This window comes from Haemaphysalis longicornis, unplaced genomic scaffold (genome assembly GCF_048455015.1).
Source record: "Haemaphysalis longicornis isolate Haplotype H1 unplaced genomic scaffold, Haemaphysalis longicornis Haplotype H1 scaffold_147, whole genome shotgun sequence".
NCBI classification, from domain to species: Eukaryota; Metazoa; Arthropoda; class Arachnida; order Ixodida; family Ixodidae; genus Haemaphysalis; species Haemaphysalis longicornis.
Genome location: NW_027526253.1, coordinates 504,002 through 530,883, shown reverse-complemented (window position 1 = coordinate 530,883; position 26,882 = coordinate 504,002). Strand labels below are relative to the sequence as shown.

General features: G+C 50.0%; 1 protein-coding gene across 1 annotated transcript in view; it reads left to right on the top strand.

Moving 5' to 3' along the window:
* LOC144165688 (speract receptor-like) overlaps positions 1–26,882 on the top strand; it is a 110,812-nt gene that overhangs the window by 29,883 nt on the left and 54,047 nt on the right. The window contains 11 exon segments of the mRNA XM_077695496.1: positions 1,870–2,118; positions 3,050–3,179; positions 3,182–3,225; positions 4,081–4,264; positions 5,130–5,279; positions 6,608–6,806; positions 9,962–10,102; positions 11,697–11,827; positions 15,152–15,270; positions 22,512–22,709; positions 24,686–24,983. Of these exon segments, the coding sequence (XP_077551622.1) occupies positions 1,870–2,118; positions 3,050–3,179; positions 3,182–3,225; positions 4,081–4,264; positions 5,130–5,279; positions 6,608–6,806; positions 9,962–10,102; positions 11,697–11,827; positions 15,152–15,270; positions 22,512–22,709; positions 24,686–24,983 (1,843 nt within the window).

Below are 26,882 nucleotides of genomic sequence, written 5' to 3'. Positions count from 1 at the left end.
ACAACCAAAGAATCCCGCACGAGAAAGCCTCGCGTTCAACCGTTGTTGTCGTTAGACGGAGGAGTGCATGATTTTAAGCTAACCTGTTCAAGATGCGCATCCAAGTGATGAGATGTATATAAGCATGAGGTCCAAACTAATGTTTTGAAGGGCGTGTGACTTTGGTGGTGACGGCGCACTAATATGACACACCCCGAGACGTTTTCTTGCCAACGCATCGCGCTATAGGACACATCACACTTCAAAATACGTGCAGCCTCGAGAGTGTTTTGTTCGTAGACAAAAAATACACGGGACCCTGGCCATATACACTTCGCTTAGCATATCGAGGAGCCATCCTGTCCTATAGGTGCGGATAGCCAGCGAAGATGTGAGGTGCCGAGCTACTCGTTCTACACCCTCCGTCTCTCGTTCTTTCTTCGTGCTAAACCTACTGCGCCTTGATGGCCGGCGATGTCCACGTGGTCGCCGGTTGGCTGTGCACGTGTTCGTGCCGGGCCTTCGAGCTTTCGTTTTTCATATGTTCACGTGGTCACCTGCATAAAAGTCGATAGGGTGACGTACCCTCTGATGTTGAGTGAAACGTTAGCGACTGTGTAGCGTTCATTTTATTGTTGGCTGGTGTTTCTTTCCTGCAGCTTTCGGCTTGCTCCCACCTCCTTCCTACGCACAGACACCACAAAAAATACGAACAGATTCGCTGCAAAAAAATTTTAGTAGACGTGCAACCCTTTGAGAAAGTAGTCAAGCGCTTGAAGTGCGATTTTAAATATTTCGAGATAGCAGGCAAGGAAGTTGGATAGGAGGCAAACGAGCCGGCGTTCGTGGCACGTTACACATACAGTCTACGTATGGTCCATCTCCCCCCTTCCCCCCCCCCCCCCAGCATGGACATGATCCACGCGTGAAAACTCGTGCAAAACGTAGGTACGGGCCCGGGACAGATGGCCACAAAATTCTACCTAGAAAGTCACTACTGGTCTTGTTATTTTGGCCAATCCCTCGCAACTGAATTTTTCCAGTGACGCCGAAAAGTACAAACCGAGATGAATTTGTCTCCCGTGTGTCTTGGACCTTTTAACAAACCGTAAAGATATCTGCTCGATTTATACAGCGGGCATGCAGAACAAAATCGAAGATGGGTTTGGTACCTGCAACAGATGTAATGCTTACAGAAATGTAATGCTAACATAAAATGCTAAAGGCATTTTATGGCTAAAAATTCTGGGCCGTCTCCACTAACGTAAAATCTGGCGAGGGGCGAATGTATTCAAAGATTGTAAGTCCCTCTCTTACCACACGTCTCGCGCTGATTGGGCGCCGAAAAAGTGCCGGTGGGAGGAGCAATCGCGCGCTTGCTGAGGCGGTGGCGCCCTCTCTTGCGTTTAACGGGATTTAAGCAATTGCATAAAGAACTAGCCGTAAGTTGTTTTCGTGTCACACGCCGCAGCATGCTAAGAAATACGCTTTACAGGAGAAAACATGGCGTTTGAAACCAATTTTGAGACGGAATTTAAGAATTTTCGGTTATTAAATGCTGATTACTCCTGTATTTCAAATTAGTTTAAATCATGTTAGTTCATTTTGAACCTGTTTTATCCATTATACACTTGTTTTTGACTATCGTTTGACAGCTTCATTTACCTTGAAGACATAAGATGCCGGCAGGAAACGCAGATTGCCCGAGCCCCTAAGGCGCTTCGCCCCTTAAAAAAGTAACCCGCTTGGTCCTCTGGGCCTACACATTCTGTTCTCCCTGTGAAATATGTACCCAATCGCACAAAACCGGTTAGGCGTATGGCTTTTAGGCATTATTTAATGATTGCGGCAGTGGAATATCACGTCCTATGTCTACACGTTTCTCTCCAGAGCTATGGTGCTGGAAGTGGTGGACAGGCAGAAAGCAGCAACGGCGATGGCAGCTCGCAGACCGGTGGTCTGGCGCCGGTGCCGACGGCGTCATCCCAGCTGTCCCTGTCATTGCAGCCCGAATTCCGCTACTCGCATCAGCTGTACGCTCCCGTCGGCGTCTACCGGGGACGCCCGTGCGCCGTCAAGAGGATCCGTCGACGCTCGCCCCTGGTTATCACGCGCGGCATCAAGATGCACCTGAACATGGTGCGTAGTGTCGGTGGCGGGTCATGCGGGCTGCTCGCCCTAGACTCACGCATACTCCCACTCGACTTTTGGTCTAATAGTCCTCCCGAGACTGTTAAAAAGAGTCGGGGGAATCTGTTTGCTGGAGTCACAGAGTATTCAACTGTACCCTGTTCACAGATTTGGAGACGTAGCGACAACGTCCTACATAGTCCTTGGATACTCTCTCTTGACTCTTGGTGTGATGGCATCCCGGGAGTCTCTAAAAAGAGCACCTTGACTCTCTCCGCAAGAGTCAATAGGGGTAAATTCTGTGGCAAGTGAATGACTCCGTTGAAAGAATCTCCGGGCTTCTTTTCTCTTCATCGGCATGACTGTAGATCAAGACCCGTTGGCATGTTGAGTCAATCAATCGCTCCATCTGATCAGTTGGTCCATGTAATGATTGACCAGCCAATGTCTCTTAAAATAACCAATATGCGGTGCTCGCTGTCTGCTCGGTGAGGATTAACCTCCTTTGCGTGTAGCTCAGATATTGGGTCACTGGGCGTTGTATTCGTGATCGTTCGCTAATTGGGGCATACGTTCCACTAATAACTTAATAATACGTGAAACCGCTTAGTCGTGCAATTTACCAATGAACGTAACTCGGTGAACACCGAACCTGTTGAGCAGACATCGTTTCATTTCGTCATTAATGTAGGGACGCGTGTAAGGAAGTCGTTACGATCTCGATAACACAATACGCTACAACAGCAAAAACCGGATCGTCGAACATCCCAACCGCACTGACACGTAGTATTACTTGGGGTTATACAATTTGTTTAGTATCGCCTATAGCATTGTCGGTTGGTTTCAATCATTGCTCGCTTACATTCCGTCGAGGAAGCTTGCCTATCATCGCCTCTTAGTACAACTTTACCCCACTCGGTGCTCTCGGTTCCTCCAGCAGCTCCGGGAACTGCGGCACGACAACCTGTGCTCTTTCGTGGGCGTGTGCGTGGAGCCGCCCAATGTGTGCGTGGTCAGCGAGTACTGCAGCCGAGGCAGCCTGCGCGACCTGCTCGAGAACGAGCACATCAAGCTGACGCCATGTTCGTCGCCTCGCTGGTCGCCGACCTCGTGCGGGTGAGCAGGAGGACGTAACGTCGTTGTTTAAATCGTACACCGAGTCAGCGAAGCGAGGTGCGCGTATACTCGGGATGGGATGTGATGTCGCGGGAGCGTTATAACAATCGAAACAACGTGTGTGCCGGACACTACAAAAATTATAACTTGAAGTTTCGGCACCTAATACGACTTTCTCCAGCGCCAACGCGTTACGTGTGCATTTTCATTTCATGTGGGCGACGTCTCGTCGTAGTTTCGGCCACCCCTCCCGACCGGATCCGTGTGTTTGTCGTAAACCAGCTTTTTGTCTCTCCGTGCTGCGAAAACGGACTCTAATGGAAGGGGTTCCGTAAGAAATCCGCTCCTTAGGATAAATACGGAGGGAACCGGTTTTTGGTAAAACGGAACCATTGGGTTTAACCGGTTTCCCTCGAACTCGCTCCAGCAGCGACTGGGGCTCCGTCCTCCCAAAAACCGGTTCCTGCCAAATTCTCTCCGGGGGCGACCTTTTACGGAACCCGTTCCGTCAGAACCAGTTTTTTCAACGCGGAGATGCCAGGCAAGCGTACCACTGCGTGTTCCAAACAAGCGTATTCACTGCCAGGAGGGCATTTAGTGGGGCACCGTATTTTCTCACGTGGGTGAGTTGATGAACTCTACGGTTCCGGGGGTAATCAGCAACGACCTCGGACGCGGTATGTTGAACCCTCGAAAGAACGTCTGTTTGACACCGCACATATCGAAAAGGAGAGAGTTTATTTTCTTCAGGCATGTTAAGGTTTTTTAGGGTCCATGAATAAATATACTTCATACGCACTTCCCATTTTAAGCTCTCGTGCAACACAAGCAACAGTTTTCCTCGGCACGCCTGAGGGTATGGTGTACTTGCACGAGAGCCCCCTTCGCTCCCACGGCGACCTGCGGTCGGCCAACTGCCTCGTCGACAGCCGCTGGGTCCTCAAGGTGGCCGACTTCGGACTGGCGCAGCTGAAGCACAACGCGAACGACGAAACTCTGCACCGGCAGGGAGACCGCCCGAAACCCTGCAGGGACCACAGCTGAGTGTCTTTTCGGGTTCAAATCGGGCGCGTTGAAACGCGAATGGATTCTTTAGGGCTGCACCTCTTGGCGCAAGAAAAAAAACCAAATACGTTCAAAGAGTCAAAGAAGTTTACTGAAGTGCATTATACAAATAGCACAAAAGTAGAAACAATAATAGACAAGGGTCTCAAAGTCGATGACTGTACCGGGACCCTCGGTAAGTTAACAACAGTGGTAATAACTGCGAAAAATCCCGGGCCATCTCCGCTAACGTGAAACCCTGATAGGGGCGAATGCAGTGTATAAGTGTATTCTTGGCGCCTTGGCGTTTTTGCCAACGGAGATGAAACCGTTGGGAGGTAGAGGTCTACAGCTTTGCAACAAAAGTCTCTTGTATTTGAAGCACGACGCTCTCTAGCGCGAGGCGTTAACGAGTGCCCCGGTGTTTGAGAACCGTGACTACATGAGACTACGGCGACGACAGGCGACGCCAACAGCCCCAGCACTTAAGGGGCTTCGGCCCTAAAACTTAGGCAGCAATAAATAAACGTACAGCAAGCTATTTAAAAAATATAATGGACTATACAGTATAAAAAGCATGAATTCATTTCAAGTAAACAATAGAAGCAAGAAAGGGTTCATCTGTGTAAGGCCTCCTTTCTTCCCATATCCGCGTTGTCCCTCTCTGCAAAACGCGTCCTTAAAGGGTGGTTTCTTCTTAGTCCGACTGAGCCCGACATGGTCCGACTGGTCTCTCTCTTCCGCATAGCCGGTTTTAGGAAGAACGGAACACTTTCCGTGTGGGTCCGTTTTTTGCAGAAGAGAGCGATAAGAAAACAGGCTTTGGAACAAGCTGGTCGTTCCAAAACGTCCACGCGCAGGACTCTTGTGGCGCGCTCCCGAGCTCCTCCGGGATCCGGACGGCCCGCCGGAAGGCACGCCCTGTGGCGACGTCTACTCCTTCGCAATAGTGCTCTTCGAGACTCTGGCCAGGGCGGGACCCTTCGGAAAGACCAATCTCAACCCAACCGGTAATATGTATTTCCTGCTGACTCGGATGACATCTTTGAACAAGTGCCAAGTTCCAGTTCCAGGCGAAGTCTGACAGCTGAAACAGCATGCACTAGCCCAGTCCTGCTCCCTTGGTGCCGCTTTGTACCAAAAAAAAAATTAAGGAAGCTCACACTAACGCGCAAGACTCGGAGATAGCGAAGCTGTGTGCAACCTTCACGACCATCAAGAAGGTTTGAGTCCGCGATTGCAGCCGATTTGCTTCTTCGCTGCCGCAACGACCTTCACTCCATCATTGTTGCTAAAAGACTGATCTTCTTTCATTTTTCGGGGGGGAAGTGATAATCATTGGGCACCACGTTGGAAGGGCGTACGCTATGAAGTGTCTTTCTCGTTCCAAGCAAGTCTCGCCACGATTACGACAAACGCTGGAGTCGTTCTCATTCCGAGCAAGTGTTGCGGCGATTACGGCAAACGCTGTAGTTTTTTTTCGGGGGGAGGGGGGCTAATCTTGGCCAATCTCCCTAAGTGGCTATGCTTGGCTTGACAAACGTGCGTGGGGGACGCTGGGCGGTTGCCGCCACGCACGCACATACGAGCGATTGTAATTTTCTTGGTCTTTTTTAACTGCCTGGCGGTCGCCGCAATCTTGGCCAATCTCCATAAGTGGATATGCCTGGCTTCACGAACGTGCGCAGGGGACGCTGGGCAGTCGTCGCGAGGCACGCACGCACGAGCGGTGGGCATTTCCCTGGTTTTGTTAACTTTCGGGCGGACGCTGCGAGGCCCGCGTTCACGTACACGTGCTCACGTGCGCGCGATCGGCAATTTCTTGGCAGTTTTAACTGCGGACACGAAAAATTACGATTTGCTAAATAGCTTCGCTATTAAAATAAGGAAGCCGGAGGGAGTGTGGCGAAGTTGAGGACGAGCTATGCTCATGTAGTCCTTGTTCCTTAATTAGGGAGTTTTAGCTGACCGTTTTTCACGCTCCGCTCCGCGCCGATAGCAAGCGGGAGCGCCATTGCGCATGCGTGACGCGCAAAGCCGCGAACGGCATTGGCTCCGGTTGCGCTAAGCGGGCCGCCGATACCGGAGCGGACCGTCGAAAACGGTTAGCTAAAACTCTCTATTGTTATTGCATCCACTGAACCACTTCGAAGTTGCCGAGCATACGACCAACCTTTGATAACATGGGCTGAACGATTACGTGGGATGCCAAAGGATATCTCATAATGCACTATGTTTACATCAAAAATACCAGCATGCTGATTCAGACTGATTCTTGCAGAGTTTGTGGAACGGACCGATTCTTGCAGGCTGATTCACGCAGAGATGGTTCTTGCAGAGATTGTGGAACGTGTGCGCCATCCTCCGCCGGTAGAGAGCCGCAAGTGCCCGTTCCGGCCCCCACTGTCGCAGCTTCCCGAACCGTGGGACGCAGACTACGTGCGAGCCCTGCTGAGCGACTGCTGGGCCGAGGCGCCCGAACAGCGGCCCGACTTCAAGGCTGTTCGCGCACGGCTCAGACCCATGCGTCGGGGCCTGTAAGCATGCAAAGCTCGTGTTTTGTCGCGCAAAGTACGAATTGTTTAAGAGCGCGACCCTTAGATTCCCGCTCATCCGTAACCATGACACTAGAACGAGCGAACAGAGCCCAGAGTAGAGGGGGAGACGAAGCGGTCATACGTTTCAACGAGGGAAGTCAAGGCAGGAGTGGTGGCGTGAGGAGAAAAGGGGGGGGGGGATGGCGGGAAAGTGAGGAGGTGAGCGGCGGGCGTAGTATAAGTATAGTGAACTAGAATATTCTAGTTCACTATATAGTATAAGTATGGCACTGTCCGCGGCGGCTGCTGTGAAACGCGCCGCCCGAGACGAGGCTTAGCGGCGGCGGCGCGAACAGCTGTGTCCCGAGATCTCCTTATTGCGTTGCAGTCATGCAACGCACATGCTTCTGGCCATTATGTAAACCTTCTACCCCGCGCAATTATTTATAGAGCGATGCAACCAGAACAAGTGTCTCGTCCGCGGCCGCTACTTAACGCGCTGACGCTGAGGGCCAGCCCCCCTTGGTGCGTGCCGCCGATGGTTGCGTACATACGAATGTCTCTTTTAAATTATTTACAACATTGCATGCCGAAATGAAATTATCCCAGCTTCTGTGCTCAAAATACGGATTAAGAGAACCGTAGTAGTCGGACATTTTTTTTTTAAACCGAGCGCCGCTCTGCACTAGCACTTCTCAAGTTATTGGTGAAGGCGAATATACAGCTCACGAAGCCTATTTTGGTATGACCATTCCCATATAGTTGACCAAATCGTGCCCTTCGTTTCATCTTTTTGGATTATTCACGTCATACCGGCCACCATCACGGTTCTGAAACTTCGCGCACCAATCCTATCACATCGGCGTAAACTATCACTCTTATTATTGTTTCATAAAAACTGTACCATCCCTCTTAACTTCACGCTGATTTCTTTTGCCACGATTGCAGCTATTCGCAATCATTCATACCTCGCACAATTGTTTATTGGGATGCCCTGCCATCTCGTATTGCTACTGTCACCGATCCAAACAAATTTCAAAAACTTGTACACATTAACGTAGTATTTTCATTTCATAAAAGTGTTTTTTGGGTATGTATAGGTGTCTTTCTCAGTTTTTAGGGTTTTTTGCTATACGTTTATTTTTCTTTTTACCAACTTGTATTTATTTATTTTGCCTATAACGTGTTGTTGGCTTTGTATTCAATTGTTTTTTAGATGCAACGCATCTCCTTAACTCGCCGTGTCCCGCGTCGTTGTCGCGGCGTAGTCTGCATCCCTCCCCCATTCTCCTCGCCGCGGTAGCTGCGCGCTCCGCCGCTCTCACCGCAGCGCCATCTGTGAGTCAGCGCGGTCAGCGCGCAGCTTGCGCTCGGCTGCGCTCGCTCCCGTCGCCGTGCCAGCTGTGCGTTAGAGCGCAGCTTGCGCTCGGTTAAAAATTTACACCATCTTCCTGCGAGGGGAACCATGGGGTAGATGCGACGCATCGGGGGTGAACATGCTGCGTAAATAGGATACACAACAACAGCAATCCACACGCTGACATCACTAACATAACGGAAACGCAACGGCAACCCCCGATGCGTTGCATCTACCCCATGGTTCCCCTCGCAGGAAGATGGTGCAAAATTTTTGCAATATCTCCCGCCCCTATGTAATCCCCTCCTAGTGATGACCTCAGGGGTATTTTAAATAAATAAATAAATGATGCATAAAGTCGGCTTCCCGCCAAGCACGTCGTGCATCTGGACTTTTTGAACAACAGCAAAGCTGCGTACAAAAGCTGGAAACGTTCACAACAGTCATATATTTAAGCATATTGTTACGTGGCGGCAGGACACAGATGAGACGAACGATGGAATGGGGTGGAACGATCTATTTACAGTATTTACAAGCGGCTATGGCCGAGTTCGCTGATTCTGCACGCGCCCTCTTCCTCGTCGTCTTCCATGCCGAGCTATGCCGCCACGGGGCATTGTCCACTAGCCCCGTGGCAATATCAATGATCGTTTTAAATATTGAGAAGTTGTTTTCCTATAGTGTGCTACGCATCGACACAGTGGCGGTCCCAAGGGGGGGGGAGCGAAAGGAACGATTTCCCCTCCCCCCCCCACCCCGAAAGAGGTCCTCAGCTTCTTATTTTTTTTTAAAGCATTCCACTTGTGCGAGGTTAAATCCCACTTGTGCGAGGCCGCAGAGATGTTGCGATTGTCAGAAATTTGGGCTCGAGCCAGCCGTTGCACCGCCTAAGGGGCGCCAGAAACCACTGTGTCGCTGAGTGATTTGTGCGCAAGCGGGTTACACAGCATACGCGCACACGCCTGCATGGTTATCACTTCCTCCAAAGAATTTGCGCAAGAAGAGAACACCGCCCCCCCCCCCCAAAAAAAAATCACCCCCCCCCTTCTAAAACCAATCTCTGGGATCGCCACTGCATCGACACCTGTCCTCCGCCGCCTCCTAAGCCCGTCTTCAGATACTGTCACTTTTACCAGCTGCCGAACATCGCCTAGAGAACCCTATCTGCATGCTGAGGAACATGGAAGTAATGTGCGCGAAACAAATAAACACTATTAAACAGTGCTTGGAGCTGCCCGTAAAACCCGCTTGCTGTAGCAGACCTTCATTAATGTGGTTTTGAATAAATTGGAACGAATTTTTGCTTGCAGACAACGAGAACGATATGGTTGTCGAAGGCACGCGTGAACGCCCTAGACAATTCAAACTGCTTGCTGTAAATTTCAGTGCCGCAAAAACGAAAATTTCGAAGCGATAAACATCTTTAACAATGAGCGACATGGCTAAATAAATCCCTCATCAGAATCCCCCCCCCCCTTCCTCCTCAATTGAGTATGTCGCGAAGGAAAGAGCACACAGCACGAAAACTGGATGTTACTTCACGCAAAAAGTATATTTGCGTCGTAAAAATGACGTAACAACGTATATAGCAGCTTCCAAGCACACGGTATTGCTGTTATCACGCACGCACGATACTGAAGACCTCGGTATCTGTCAGTGACTCCGCTAGCTTGTCTTCCAAGTTGTTCTAAAACGTTTTTTAATGGCTCCTGTAAAGGCACGTTGCCTTGGAAAACAAGGATACAACATGTGTCGTCACCCCCAACTCCGCCGCCTCTTCTCCCTACGGTGGACGCAGCAAGCCGAGCATCGTGGACAACATGCTGGCCATGATGGAGACGTACGCCACCAACTTGGAGGCGCTCGTCGACCAGCGCACCGACCAACTGGCGCAGGAGAAGCGCCGAGCCGACGCCCTGCTCTACGAGATGCTGCCCAGGTAAAAAATATTGCTGCCCGTGTAAGCGTTTGCATTAAAATCCCGGGACACCTCACCTAACGTGAAACTTGGGGAGCAGCGAAGCATGCAGTGTATATAAGTGTATTCTTGGCGCTTTGGCGTTTTTTGCCAACGGAGAGAATAAACTGTTGGGGCGTAGAGGTATACACCTCTGCTGTAAAAGTCTCTTGTCTTTGAAGCACGAAGCTCCCTAGCGCGAGGCGTAAACGAGTGTACCGGTGTTTTTTTAGCACGCGTTACGTTCCAGCGCGAGGCGTAAACGAGTTTCCCGGTGTTTTAGCACCGTGACTACATTATACGAACGACGATTATGACGACGACAACGACGACAGGAGACGCCAACAGCCCCACCCCCTAAGGGGCTTCGCCCCTAAAAATAAAGAAAGATCATTAGGCAAAGGAGTTGCGTACATTGCGTACGAACGACGCAATGTACGTTCTGTGTTCTGTCCTGTGTTCTGTCTCCTAAAAACGCTGTCTAAGTTGTATAACTTATGTATACCAACTAGCCCGTCCCCGTCCCTTAACGGCAAATAGCCCACCCTCGACGACAGTGCCCAGAAAATGGTGTCGCGGGCAGCGGCGTGAGCCACCTGATTCCCTGGGGAAGGGGGGGGGGATGGGGGGGGGGAGGGAGTTCTTTTAACCTTGGAAAACATGGTTTCCAAGGTTAAAAATGTGCCTCTATGTCGAAGTGACGACTCTCAAAAAACGAAACAAAAAACAACGAAACAACGAAACAATTTTTAAAGCGAAACTTTCTATGTGCCACTGATAGCGTCGTTCGTCCGAGTAGAAGGCAATACAGTAAAGCTAGCTTTAAACGCACTGCAGGAAAGCCACCTTTAAGCACGCTGCAGGAAAGAGATGATGACGATGAAGTACACTGCAGGGAAACCACCTTTAACCACACTACAGGAAGGCGATGATGATGATGCAATACATTCCCTGAGCATGGTTAGACTTTGGTTTCGGACTTCGGCGGTGTAGGGTTGGACGTTGACTTTTTGGATTTTGGATTTGGATTGTGGATTTTCGGCTTTGGGAGAGCGGATTTTGGACTTTGACTCTGGTTGCGTGGGAGGAAGCAGAGTTACACAATATAGACAGTTGCGAAACTCCGCTTCAGAATCCGGGCGGCGCTAGCCCCCCCACTCCGTGAAAGCTGAGGGGCAAGTCGACGCGCGCGGCACCTAGGAGATAAAAACGGAACTTCGCTAAACTATTATTATTCAAAATTCTTCAGTAAAATAACGATTGCTTTTTAAATTAAAACACAATAACCACATAAAATTTACTTGTGTTTTTGCGGCTTTTCTTTTTATGACTTACGGCAGCAGCCGCGAGTACGCTTCAACGTCTTGCCGACAGACGACAGGCTAGTCAACTTGCCCCGTGCTTGCCCCGGCGCAGGGGGGCAACCGAAGACCAGCTTTCGATACATGGGGCCTATGGGGAGTTTCGCAACTGTCTATATCCAGTAACTCTGGGAGGAAGTTTCGCGTTTTAATCATGTTTCTCCTGAGAGAGGGGCTTTAATTTCTCCTGCACGACTGATCGGACGCCATGGCAGGACCGTGGCGGACCAGCTGAAGCGTGGCAGGAGGGTAGAGGCGGAGAGCTTCGACTCCGTCACCATCTACTTCAGCGACATCGTGGGCTTCACCCGCCTGTCGGCTCAGAGCACTGCCATGGAGGTTAGTGGTTTGCGTAGTCAGTGCTATGCTAGGGTACAGCTTCAAAACTAGGGTTGCCACCTGCCCGGTTTTGGACCGGCCCGCCCGGTTTTTAAGTGCGAATGCACTTTATAAGCGACCCTGAATTCCGTTGACCGCCGTCCGCCCACATAGCAACAGCTGCGGGTGCGCGCGCTCCTCGTCTTTCTTGGCAACGGGGGGAGATGGGCGCGCGCTGCCTGGCCGCTGACATGGCACATGCCCACGTGGGGGATTTGCCAGGAATCTCCTCGTCTTCCTTGGCAACGGGGGGAGATGGGCGCGCGCTGCCTGGCCGCTGACATGGCACATACCCACGTGGGGGATTGGCCAGGAATCGGGCGTGAGAAGGGCTAATGCACCCGCTTAAAGGAGTACTGACACGAAATTTCAAAGCTGAGATCCGCTCTAGCAATCCAGTACAACGACAACACAAATAGGTGTCTGTGCATGGCACATACCCACGTGGGGGATTGGCCAGGAATCGGCCGTGAGAAGGGCTAATGCACCCGCTCAAAGGAGTACTGACACGAAATTTCAAAGCTGAGATCCGCTCTAGCAATCAAGCACAACGACAACACAAATAGGTGTCTGTGCATGGCACATACCCACGTGGGGGATTGGCCAGGAATCGGGCGTGAGAAGGGCTAATGCACCCGCTCAAAGGAGTACTGACACGAAATTTCAAAGCTGAGATCCGCTCTAGCAATCAAGTACAACGACAACACAAATAGGTGTCTGTGAATAAATGCATCTTTCTTTCTTTGTAGTTGTGTGTGTGTGTGTGTGTGATCTCTCTTTCGCGAACATTACCGAACCGCGCAAATTCAACTCGTGCATTCGCACTTTCACATTCTTCCCCTCGGGGAAATGCGGGGAAATTTTTTAAACAGCGGGCCGGTTGCCGGTCCATACTAAAAACCGGCCGTCATTGGCCGGTTTTTTTGCCCCTCGTGCCGTGATTATGTCCATTTTGGCGTTCTATAAGCGTCAATTCAACAACTAAGAGGATAAATATGTGTCGACAAGCTACGCAAAGACACGCGAGCAGAGAAAATACGCGGGCGAGCACGCTGCCTGAGATGGAGGGGGACGTAAGGGAGGAACAAAATAACGAAATGCTGCCGCCGCGGTTACTTTTCAGTAAAGCACATACAGTGCAACAGCCAAGCTCTCAATCAATTTCAGTAGAAAGGTTATGTTCATTCCTCTCTAGGAAAGCGCTACAATAAATATGTTACTGCATGTCAAAAACGTGGAGTCGTTTTTTCAACACAAATTAACATTTTTTGTACCACGCCCCCCCCCCTCCCCCCGAAGGGCCAGTTTTTTTTTTCTGGGGAAGGTGGCAACCCTATTCAAAACGGCAACGGAAGTTTCCGCTGTGCCTCATCAGCGCAGCCGGATGTTACTCCGTGCAGCGCAAGTAGTGCGTTATTGGGAGTATTTTGAACATGGCACGAGCCGTTTCCGTGAGTTTTCTGGACTTAATACGCTTACAAACTACTGCAGCAACGGTAAACTACGTGAGAAAAGGCAGACGATATCACGCATTCATAGCAGTGTCCTTTCATAACGCGCGCGCCCGTTGACATCCGGGTCCGTCGCTTAGGCGGAGGTGATACCGTACATGTGCTATTGCCGTTCATAACTTGTTCCCGAGTATAGTCACGTTTTAACGCTGACAGATTTGATTGAGGAGGCCGACCGGAATATATTCCAGAAACGTCCGTGAGGCAATTGTCAGATGATTGTGTAAGCATGCAGTTCTGCTGTATACACGGAGCGCCTTCAAAGTCGTCTTTACTGATACACTCCAGTGCATTGCTGGCAGTTCATCCTTATGGTGAGTACGAGAACTCGTACACGAGAGTATAACGGCCCTACGGTGTTTAATAAGTACTTTTATAACACCCCATGTTTCTTACAAAGCGCTGTACACCGATCTCCTTTACCGTCGTCTTCACTGCTCTACGCACAGGCATCGCTGGAAAGACGTCTTTTAGCGCAATATAAACAGTCTGATATCTAAGCGTAAAATGCTAATGTGGTTTTATTGATAGCACTTTCTTAAGCGGCAAGAGTGTGACACACAAAGCGTTACAGACAGACAGACAGACGTATTTTTTTTCGTTGAGCCCACGCGGAAACGCTTATTAACTTTACGGTTGTGGTTGGCGGCTGCACGTCGTGCTTTGGCATCACTATGGGAAGCCTAGGACACGGGCTCAACGATTTTGATGTGTCCGAATGACCCCCGGGAAAAAGATTTGCAGGCACAGCGCAAGCTAACCGGCCACAATTTTCTGGACACCAGTCTTCCCCTGATAACTTTCCGTGTTGGTGCCGAATGACACCAGAAGGCTTTTAAAAGGGCCGCGAAGACAAAATACAGCGTTGTTCAGTTTGAAATAACTGGACTTTCGCAGCTTCAACTTTATTACAGCCAACATTTTTTAACCGAGAAAACGCAAGTAGTGGTTAAAAACGTACAAATTTCGCGCCATAGTGACGTAATGTGAGCGGGAGTGACGTGCAGAAGCAGAGGCGACAGTGCAGAAAATCTGTCCTGCAGAAAGACAAACCCATGAAGACCGCACAGATATTAAGCCGGCTAGATTAGAGAAGCTTAGGAAAACTTCTCTCTCTCTCTCTCTCTCTCTCTCTCTCTCTCTCTCTCTCTCTCTCTCTCTCCGTTCCTTCATCATTTTCTCCGCTACCGTCGCAGGCGTGAAAATAGGCCTCATCCAGTCAACGACCCGACAGACCCAGCGGGAAGCACAATGCGACGCCCGCATTCGTTTAGAACAACCTCCCGCATGCGACCGTTCACGGAAGCAGGTTTTCATCAACGTATCGAGCATAGTCGTTCGGGTGGCAACGCCGCATCTGTGTTCGTCCGCGTTAGAATGCAAGTCTCCCTAGTTATTGCGTCATCCAACTCCAGGCCCGTCGATAAGGGGGTACACGTTCCACTATTGTTCGTACTTGCGCACTGAGTAGTGACCGGCGTTCAGTCTGCAGCGAGCTTGCAAACGCCACGCCTATCCACGCAAAAACAGTTCCAGGACGCCCGCATTCTACAACAGAGATCGGCCATAAACACCGAGTACGAGCTTTTCAGCACTCTGGAAGGCGCTAAGCGGAATAGCGGGACTGACAGGACAACTTAAAACGAGTGGAACTCCCTTCTGGTCACAGCCCTTGATTCGTAGTGCGCTCAAGCGAAGTTCCCTGAGCTTGCAAAAGATGCTGCAATTAGCATTCGCCGCCATAACCGTCGTGGTTTTCTGTCGGCGTTCTGTCCCGGCAGTCGGCTACGAAACCGTGACCCTTGGCTACCTGACGGGCTCCCAGCGTCTTCCGGGTGACCGGAGCTACCGGCGGCCAGGACTGGCGCTCTCCGGAGCCTTGACGCTCGCTGTCGATCAGGTGACTCATTCATGATGCGTTGGTACATTATAAGACAGTTTGTGGTTCAGCTCGAAGGGCGGTAGCGTCTTCAGTCAGCACGGCTTTGCGGATGTCCTCTCAGTAGCTCTTGGCGTACGAAAACTCAAATTTAGTGCTAACGTGTCGGATATTGTATAGAAGTAAAACGTTTATAAATGCAATAAAAATCTCAGCTGATGCCCTGCAATGAATGGAGAGGAATAGGAAATGTAATTAGGAGTGGGGTGTAGTAGCGGAGGAAGGGTTATGGTAAGAGTGTCGAGTACAGACGACGTAGGCTATTATGAGGCGCTGTGGTAGAAATGTGTGGATTTCTTTCAAGAATCTAGGTTTAAGCGTGAGAATAGTGAACTGGACCTTCTTTCGGAATTTAGATTTTCTTTTATCATAGAAGATGATCTACATCTGCATCCAAGCAAACATTTGTCCTTGTATCCTTGCTTGCCCATTGTCACCACTGTACCTATCATCGTCATCGTGCGTCACGGCCCATCATCATCATCCTCATGATCGGCTGTGCGGGCGGCCATCATTGACTGGACTAAGCGTAGGCCGGGGGTGTGGAAAAAGCGGACCATAGCTTATGTGGGAAATGCTGTAGGGGTGTGGGTAGGTGCTGAACTGTAATTATCCAACTGTGGCACTCACGGGTTTTCCAGGAGTATAGCCAGCCCGCTACGAATATGCACAGTAAAGCCCGCTTATATCGAACAGCGCGAGGATTGTTAAATAGTTCGATATAGCAAAAATTCGATATAGAAAGTGAAGCAAAAAAAAAACTTATATGAAAGCAACCTTGCCGACCGAGTCACGAGCTAACTCTAAGCTCTTAGCACCCTGCAGTTCACTATTGATACGACATTTTCTCGGAAAGAAAACAATAATTCATTGGGTGGAAGCACCGCGTGAATGTAGCCTGCTTCTTGGAGCGCAACGCGTTTCTGGGGACTGTTTGCTGCACGGTATCTAAACAGCCGACAAGAACAAGACCGCTTCCCTCAATGGCACTGCAGTATCGCCGTAGCAGGGCCACGGCAGCGACGGCTTCGCTCGTGCTCAGAAGCGGTGCGGGGTCGTCGGCGTCTTCGACAGAGCGAAGACAAGCATGGATACAAGCGAATAACGGCGAATCCAGTGAACCGAGCAAGTGGGCGCAGTGAGTGGCGCGGACTTGAAGTTCGGTGACACCGCAGCCCGCAGCGCCCGACGTGGCGCTTTCGGCTCCAACGGCATGCATGCGTGGAGCTGGTCCACTGTCCCACGGTCGGTTTGGACCAACACCCTCTCAATTTTAGAGAGGGTGTTGGCTTGGACGCGCCCGGTAAAAATAAGATCAATGCGACAATTAGAACAGCCTATAAAACAGCACTCGGCCTCCCCATCTACACAGCTAATCAAAAGCTGTACGATCTCGGAGTGTGCAACACATTCGAAGAAATAAGGGATGCAGTGCTCGCTAACCAATAAGAACGACTACTCAAAACTCGCACAGGCCGAGCAATCCTATCCGAAATTGGCTCTCCGGCAGGAAAAGAATTCTTGAATAGAACGATAGAACTATCACCAGACCAAAGGAAGGGAATAAAAACCCTACCTATACCCAAACACACGGACTAAACCTTCAACAAGGAAAGAATAGCAAGAACTAATTTTCTAAGAAGAAAGTTCGGAAATCATGTAAACACTGTCTACACTGACGCAAGTAAGGGGCCACACGGCTCTTCCATTGCAGCAGTTGTCGACTTCAAAGGCTCCCCCATAGACTACGCCACCCTTAGAAAACGGGACACTGATGAAGCCGAAACCAGTGCTGTTCTGATGGCTATCAGATGGGGAGAAGCAAATGACAGGAGCTTAAACATCATCACGGATTCGACAAGAGCCATCAAAAACATCACTGCCGGAGTAATACCCATTGGCTCAAGACATATCATCCCAAGGAAGCTGAACCGTGTACACAACATTACATGGTGCCCTGCGCACGAAGGCTTGGAAGGAAACGAGAGCGCTGACTCGCTTGCGAGAAGTCTTACGAACCGCAGCGACGAGGACCACTCCTACGCCCTTCCACCATAAGAATCCTACGGAGAACGTCTTAAAAGAAAAAGACTTGAAAGGAGAACGCTACCCGCTACTCATATGGCACTAAACGCCCACGATGCACAAACACTGAGAAGAATACAAACACATTCCCACACAAATCAAGGATGGCGCTTACGTTCCCAGACAGATTTAGTGAGGACTGTTATCAATACAGAAGTCACCCTTTTCCACACCATATGGAATTGCCCAGTTATATGGCAAACAGAGAACAATACACCTCATTCGCTAGAAACGTGGCAGGCGACTCTGGCCAGCGAGGCCTTGGAAGACCAGCGCCAGCTGATCGACAGGGCCTGGGCCGGGGCACAAGCTTCTGGGGCCCTGGAAAGAGGACTCCACCCAAGTTTCTCTCTTTAATCCCTTCTCCTACCTCAATAAAGTTTTACTGAACTGAAGTGGACGCGCCCGAGCTCGCGTGGGAGTCGCAAGCGACACCTGCGCCGCCGCTGCGCGCCGATATATTGCGGGATGGCCTGCCGCATGCCTAAGGAGAGCGAAAAATTCCGCGCTGGAGAGTTCGATATATCCACTGTGAGCAAAATCGCGTTCTATATAAAAAGTTTTCAATGCATGTAATTTTTACCAGAATTATACAAGGGTTCTATATAGGCAATTATTCGATATATCCGTGTTCAATATAAGCGGGCTTTACTGTATAGCTGCAAATCTAATCCAATCCAATCCTCATGAGAAGTTAAAACGGACAGCAGTGTGGAACCACTTGACGCCTCTTGGGAACAGCGATAATCGTCCCCCTAGAAGACAAGAATGCCTGTAATATTCATCATCATCAGCAACTAGAGCCTACTTAGGACCACTGCAGGACAAAGGCATCTCCCACTGACCTCCGCCCGCTCCTGTCCTGCTTTGCCCGAGTACATTCCTTGCCTCCGAATTTTCTTGTCTCGTCCCTCCATAGCGCACCGAAATTAAAATTAATGTTCTTCCCCTTCCACTACACCCATCTCTCGGTTGCCACTTTGTTACCCCGGTGGTACGTACACCGATTGTCATTTCGTCTCACTACACGGCTAGCCCACGACCATTTATTTTTTAAATGCAGAGCATTTCTTTAACTCACGATGTCACCCGGCGTTGTCGGCGTGCCTCGGCGTCCGCAACAGCCGTTCCAGGTGCGCCCTCTCCCCCACTCCTCTCCCGCATCATGCTACCCTCCTCGCTCTCAACAACAGGTCCGCACCCCTCCCCCTACACTATATAAAAAAATAATACTTACCGGCGCCTGGTTTCGATCCCACGACCCTGCGGGCGGAACGCAAGGTACATGGTGCTCTACCCACTGCGCCACAAAACCGACACAGAATGAAAGGCTACGAACGCGCCTTATATCCTTGACTCATTCAAACTACGTCAAGAAGCTGCTGATACAACGCATTCACTACCTGTGGGCGGAACGCGAGGTACATGGTGCTCTTCCCACTGCGCCACAAAACCGACACAGAATGAAAGGCTACGAACGCGCCTTATATCCTTGACTCATTCAAACTACGTCAAGAAGCTACTGATACAACGCATTCACTACCACCAACTCCCCAAGCACTAAACGTTAACGCAATACACCCACCCCCTATGCGACGCATTTACTCGAGTCCCCCTCGCGGGGAGATGGGCCCTTTTCTTCATTTGAACTATGGTACCTCCTACTCGAGTTTGGTCCCTGATCCAGGAAACTCTTTTTCTGTCTCTAAGTGTTACTCCGATCATCATTCGTTCCGTGGCCCGTTGAGCCGACATAAGTTTGCTTTCTAGTTGTTTAGTAAGGCGCCAAGTTTCAGCTCTGTATGTCATAACCGGCAGGATGCATTGGTTGTATTGCTCGTATTCACTGGTCAGGCGCGCATGCAGGCAACCGTGTGAGTGCGCCGTCACTCGTTACGTCGGGCTCCGCGGGATGGCGGTACTTGTCCGTGCTAAGCACATGACTGTGTTGCACTTTACCTCGCCGAACGCGAAGTGTTGCCTCGAGTCCAATGTGAGTGCGATTAATAACATCTCTTTTGACGCCACCGCTGAGAATCGGGTTGAAACGGAGCAGACGACGCACGCCGGTGCTTTTTTTCTTCGGCGTGCGGGCGCAGTGGCCAAAGCCGCGCCATGTCCGTGGCGCATCGGCCATGTCTGGGGCCGTTTCCAGTGTTGCCAAGCGAAGAAATTGACAGCTAAACTTTTCAACAAATACCACCTATATTCTCCTTCTGGGCGATGCGGGAGTGTTTGCCGCAAGCGTCCCAGTCCGTGCCTAATCTGCGCCGAATTTCCCTCTCGTGGTTGGGGTAAGCTGTGATAACTTGGCCGAGATAGATATACTCTTCTACTTGTTCTAGCGTTTCGTTACGCAGACTGAAGAGGGCGCTTTTGGCATGTTTATTTATCATGACTTTAGATTTATTCATATTAATCTTTAGTCCCACGGCTCTGTTCTCTGATTGTAGTTCTTGAAGTATTTATTGTAGGTGTTCCGTAGACCCACTTATCAGGACTGTGTCATCTGCAAATCTCAAATGTATCAAGTATTCCCCGTTTATCCGTAATCCTATGTTTTTTCAGTCAAGCTTTTCCTATCCCTCAGCGTTGCCCCTGCGTGTCATCCAGCAGGATTAATATTAGAATCCCTCTCCCACCAAAGAGAGAGAGACAATGACGCCTCTTCCTATATGTACGTGAGAAACAGATTTTGCGCGGTTATCATGTCTTGTCGCATTCTGTCACCGATTGCACCGAGAGAGGAATTAATCCTGAATTTATTGTTCGGCGGACGCAAAGCGGGACATCGCCAAAGTGAATGGTGAAGGTCGGCTCAGGCATCGTTGTGATGTCAAATAGGGAAACCAGGATTGTTCCTCGAAATAGAAGCCACTGACAGGTCAACGGCAGAAGGTGCGGCCCCCCTACGCAAATCACCCGCAGCGTAACCTTCTCGGAAGGGTGGGAAGGCTGACAGCACACGGGGGAACAAGTGCACGTGCGCGGCGCCAGAGGTGTTCCTTTCATTCATTCATTCATTCATTCATTCATTCATTCATTCATTCATTCATTCAGACAGAAGGGTTCTGGGGTAGAGAGGGAACACCCAGATGTACTCGTCCTGACAGATGTACTCTGCCTTTCCTTCCGTCATTCGTCCTTACATGCACTAGCCTTGTCCTTCGAGCTGTAAACGTGTTTGACTACCTTTTAAAAGCTTCTCCATCGTAATTATATTAGTATAATATGGAAAGTTAGGGATGGGAATACGTAAGTTATGGTACGCTTCTGCACAAAAGCTCTGTTCCAGTAGAATCTCGCATGCCCCTGTAAAGGGTGCACCGCCGCATGGAGACCAATAATGCGGGGAAACTTACCAACAGACAAAAAATTTACACCATCTTCCCGCGAGGGGAACCATGTGTAGATGCGACGCATCGTGGGGTTTCCGTTGCGTTTCCGTTATGTTGTTTCCATTTAGCGTGTCAATTTGTTGTTGTTTTCATTATATTACGTACGGCTGCGCCGACCATCGCGATAGCAGGCCTGTTAGTCTCCATTCAAATCATCGGTGGTCATCGGATGACATCGGAGCGGCGGAACGACGGAGCGGAGCGGCGCAGTTACCGCGTTTATATGTACCGCGCGTTAACGGTGAGGGGAATGAGAGAGAGCAGCGCATGCGCATGTGTTGGATGTTTAACCGAGCGCTAACGCGCGCTGACGCACAGCTGGCACGGCGACGGGAGCGAGCGCTAACATGCAGATGGCGCTGCGGTGAGAGCGGCGTTAGCGAGCAGCTGGCGCGGCGAGGAGAATGGGGGAGGGATGCGGACTACGGACGCCGGAAGACGCCGGAGGGACAAGGCGAGTCAAAGATGCGTTGCATCTTTGCAACGATGCGTTGCAAAGATCCTTGCAAAGATGCGTTGCAAAGAGATGCGTTGCATCTAAAAATGTGCTGCGTTTTCTGAGAACACCAAATTCCCTGCTGAAGTGAAACGGGTCGACGTCGTCCTTAGCGTCCGCTCTTTCCGCGGTGCAGCGTCTCGCTTGACTGCTTGTTCACTTGACGTAATAATCCCCATCAGCCTCAGCCTGCTACAGCCGTTCCGGCTTTGATACACAGGCACTTAACTGATCGATCGATTGATTGATTGATTGATTGATTGATTGATTGATTGATTGATTGATTGATTGATTGATTGATTGATTGATTGAATGGTTTAACGCTCCGACGCAACGCAGGCGATTAGGTGCGCCGTAGTGGAGGGCTCAGGATTAATTTTGACCACGTGGGGATCTTTAGCGTGTGCCGAAATCTCGTAAATACGGCGGGCGTTTTTGCTTTTCACCTCACCAGAAAAGCGGCCGCCGCGGCCGGGAATCGAGCCCGCGTCCTTAACCAGAATCCACACTTGTATTATTGTGCGCTCCTGCGTACGCGCCTCTACACTTACAATTGAGAAGTAAAAGAAAGCGTCAGTAATTTGATTTAGACGAACACAGTCCGGAAACGGAAATTATACCTAGGCACTGCGTGGTTTTTACTGAGTTTGCGTCTTCAAATATAAATTTTCGGCTGATGATGATGATGATTATTGCTATTGGTTTCCTTTTTGTAGCGGGGTGAGGACGTGTCATCTTATCGAAAAGGACTAATATACCTATGTTTTATACTCTTTCTTTAATACCAGCTCTGTTTAGGGCAGGGCCAAAAAACTTATTAGGCACAAAATGCTGTTTTTTTTTTCTGTTACAGGTGGTATAACTGTCCTAGGCAACATTCCCCTCTCTGCTTTTCGTCCACCAGCATTCTAATCATCTTTTCGTCGCCTCGACAGCCTTGAAATTAACTTCCTCTGTGCTACCCTTAAATCCTAGGGCTTCTGGAAGTCGAATATTCGCCTTATGTAGATTTAAATGGATACACTCGCATTCTAACAATATCTGTGCCGCTTAGTTTCGCATAGTTTCGCGTAGCCGCATAGCAGTTTAGCGCACCGCAGCGACACCTGGACTATGCAAGCTTTCGCCTTCAGAGCGTGTAGGCAGACTGAAGTGCCCCGAGAAATTGTTCTGGCATAACAGGAGCTTAGGATGAATCGAAGAAGGGCGGGCGACGGGCGCAGGTGAACCTGAGGGCCCCCCTGATCGGCGGCATTCGGCTGAACGTGAGCGTGGCCGAGACGTACGGACGCGAGCGCCACAGCGTGCTGCAGACGGCGCGCCTGTGGCGCGACAACGTGTCGGCCTTCATCGGGCCGCAGGAGACGTGCATCCACGAAGCGTTCCTGGCGGCGGCCGTCAACCTGCCCATGGTGTCCTACGTGAGTGCTACGTGCGCGGTTCACCGGGTCAGGCCCATGCCGGTTTGTTGAAGCAATGTTGCCGCAAGGACGGGAGGAACTGGTAGAAAGAAGAGGTAACCGAAGATCCCAAGTGTTCTGCAAATCACTGAGACAGCTAGAGCTTCTTTAAAAAAACTGTGAATGACTCCTGTGTCATATGAATAGGTAAAAGACGAAAGTGAAATGTGCAGCGAACTCTGCAGCTGAGCATGATTTGCGGGTCGGTGGCTGTCTTGTGGGTGTGCTTGGCGAGCGACGTACTGCAGGCGGGTCGCTTCGGCAAATGCGTACTGGAGTCATCTTGGTGTATCCCGGCGTAAAACACTTTCGTGTTAAAATATAAAACCCGAAAACGAACAACCCTAAGTATAACGCATTCTTTGGTACTATACTAAAGGTTGCTTTCCCGCAAGAAGACCCTGTATGCAGGGGTGTACCCTTTACAGGCCGCTTGCTTCGTTGTACTGGCGTTACTTTCGTGACGGGTATGACGCCAGTGAAATCTTCGTGGATCCCGGAATAAAGCACTTTCGTGTTAAAATAATGTATTTTGGGATAATGGCTTTTCCTATAACATCGTTCTAGAATCAGCTAGCCCAGTTTGATAGGAGGGGCGGAGATTTAGCTTTTAGACCGGGAGGAGGGGTGGGGGAGGGCCTTTCTTCTGTTTACCCCTTCCCCCCTCCTGTTTTTTTTTTTTTGCGACGGCTCACATCTTCCCCTTAAAGGAGCCATGAAGACAAAATACAAGTTGGGTTTATTAGAAAGACGGCTTAGTCCCGATAACAATGATACCAATATCATCGCAATCTTCGAACAAATAACAGAGATATTAAAGAAAACATGTGAAGCAGTCGCGACCCCCTAGCCAATTTCCCGCAACTTTTCTATGACGTCACGGAACCTTGTTTGTGCGATTGGCGGCCGCCTAACTGACCTGCCGCGACGACACATGACTGGACGTCTGTAATGGGGCCTCTAGTTCCATTTGACCGCATCACTTGAGTGCTAACGTGCAGATAACGCACTGAAAATTATGTTTTATTGTTGGCCCGTATGACGTCATTTCTGCTCATAACACGTCACTGTGGCGCAAAATTTGACTGTTCTTAAATACTTCTTGTTTTTTTTTTCGTTAAAAAACATCTTTTGTGGCTGTAATGGAGCTGAGTGAGATACTGAATCCCAGTTCTTTCAAATTAAACGAAGTTGTATTTTCTCTTCATGGCTCCTTTAACTCCAACGGATCCATGACCAATTATTTATGGGGACGAGAAGTGCAAAAAGTGCAGGTGCCATAAGAAGCAATTGGAACACGGGAGCTATATCCGAAGTACATATGGGCGCCGTGTAGCTGCACCGGCGGAAAATTAAAGGACGAGAACACGCATGCCGCCTGCCCAGGGCGATAGCCCATCCGCATACTTTAAAATACTTCTTTTAACCTGGCTTCGAGCATTGTTCACAACATACTGATCTCAACGATGGCGCTGATAGCATACATACCCCAAAATATTTGAAAGAAAAACAGCCACTGTAGATTCGTTGACAGGGCGCGGCTTCTTCGGCAGCTCGCGCGCACTAGAGGTGTGCCAAAGACGCTGTCAGCTTTTAGCGTCATAGCCGAGACCATTATGCTATGAACAATGCCGGAAGCCACGTCAAAAGAAGTGTTTTAAGAGATATGAATGGGCTATCGCCCCCGACATGCGCGCATGCGTGTTCTAGCCTTTTCGTTTTCCGATGGTGCAGCTACACGGCACTCGTATGCGGTTCGGCACAGCTCCCGTGTTCGAATGACTTCTGACGGCACCTGTACTTCTTGCTCTCCTCCAGGTTAAAGTATACTCCGAAGATTACAGTGCCGCGAGTTTTTATGAATTTGATGATTGATTGGTTGATTGGTTACCAACGTCCCCCAGATGACCCTGGCACGATTTGTCGCCTTTCCGCAGTTCTGCCTGGACCGGGAGACGTCGGACAAGCAGCGCTTCCCCACGTTCGCGCGAACACGTCCACCTGAAACGCACATCGCGAAGTCGGTTGCGGCTCTCCTCTCCTCTTTCGGGTGGAGGCAGGTGGCGCTGTTTTACGCCGCGCGGCTAAGACACGTAGCCGCCAGCGTGACGTCAACGCTGAAGTCGCACGGGGTCCGTCTGCGATACGTGAGCTCCTGGAACGAGACCTTCCACTACGGCTACGGACCGAGCCCGTTCGAGGCGATGCTGGGAGAGGTCGCGTCGAGGGCGAGGGGTACGTGTATCCAACTAGCGGCGAAATGAGCCACTGACTATCGACAGCGATTCATCATCAGCAGCAGTAGCATCATCATCCCGTTCGTGTCCTACGCAGCACAAAGACCTCTCCCACAAACAACAATTTCTGATCCCCTTCTTCGGCAGCCATTTTTAAATGCAGAGCATTTCTTAGCCTCGCCTGTTCCTGCGTCGGACGGTGTCAACAGTTTCGCGTCCGCAGCAGGTGCGCCTCTCCTTCCCTCCTCTCTCTCAACAGCAGCTGGCGCGCGCATGCGTCGTAGTCAGCCCATTCGCTCCGTCGCGGTCTCGGCGTAACAGGTGCGTGATAGCAGCGCGGTGGGGCGTGGAAGGGCGCGCGCTGCTTGCGCATGCGCGCTCTCCCCCCCGTACTGCTCTCCCTCTACTGCGCGCGCTGCAAATATAGCGGCTAGCGGTCGCTCGTGTTTCAGTCACTGCGTTGCTCCTTCCTTCCTTGGTTGACGCTCGTGCCCACGTTTACTCGTGTCTGCTACTCTAGCATCACGGAAGAAGCGATGGAAGCAACACTGCCTTCAATCAGTACTGAATGCTCTGCATTTACTCGTGTTTCCCTCGCGGGAAGGCGCGGGAATTTTTTTTTTAACTCGGGTGAGCCGTATGTCGGTTCTTCCAATTTTGCAACATACACCAACTGCATTTCTTTTGTTTTATTTCAAGCCGCGATATTCTAGACGATTCCGTGACGCTCGCCTCCTGTCCCTAAGCTTTACTCCTCATCCCCCTCCTTCGTGTGCAAATTATTCTATCCGATTTCAGTACAATTTCTTACTTTGGCTTAAGTTGGCTGCCAATGGACAATGACTACGCGCACAACGTTAGGAGTTCAGGCTCCTTTGCTCGCTCACTGGCTCACGTTCTTTCGTGCAGACGTACTCAGTTTGAAGGTTCGTGTTGTCATTGCGTGTGCACTGCCGATTTCCCGTGTGAAAGGTCCGCTGCCGTTTTTCAAGAGCTTACAGCACACCACCGAGATTTAAATTCTTGAAAACTAGGTTACAACAACGTCAATCCGGATCAGCAATTTCTTGCCCATACTTCAGTGTTTCCTTGAAGGGACTAAAGTGGGCATAAAGACACGAAGCATGTGCAGCTTTCCCGCTCATGGCAGTCCTTTCAACAGTGATTACTCCGTAGCTATTTAGCGAACTGTAAAATTATTTCGCGCAGCTAATATTGGGGGTGAAAACTTGCTTTGTGCACAGTTTCAAGTGTCGCACGTTGCACGACTAGGTTCCTGAGCCATGGAAAGTATCCCATAGAAATGCATGGGGAGTAAGATATGACAGCGAATTGCACACAAAATATTCAGACTCCGGGAAAGTACTTTTAGTGTTTTCATCTTCACGTTGACTTCTTGCTTTATGCAGAATATCACTTTCCAGAAGTAGTTTCGCTAGGTTCCTGAGAGGTCGGAATTTTGAGCGAAAAAGCTGGGTATAAGTTTGGCTCAATCAAAAGACTGCATTGGCCCAACCGTGATGACGAACTTCAGCGTGAACATTTAACAACTAAGCTAGATAATAAGGAAAAGATATGAGGCAGTGGCGAGTTCACAGCCGATTTCCGACAATTTCTGCATGACGTCACAGAATCCTGTCTGCGCATGCGTGGCTGCCGCTGACCAAAGCCATTTTCAAGAAACATGACTAAGCGATTGCAGTGGGTCCTGTGGTTTCGTTTCATCGTATCCCTTCAATGCTAACGTGCTGTTAATACGCTGCTAACTATGTTTTTAACGCTGGGCGATATTACGTCACTCCTTCCCATAACACGCCACTGTAGCGCGAAATTTGAGTTTTTCAACAGTCTCTACTGTTCCTTCGGTTAAAAAAAAAGCGTCTTTCGTGGCTGAAGT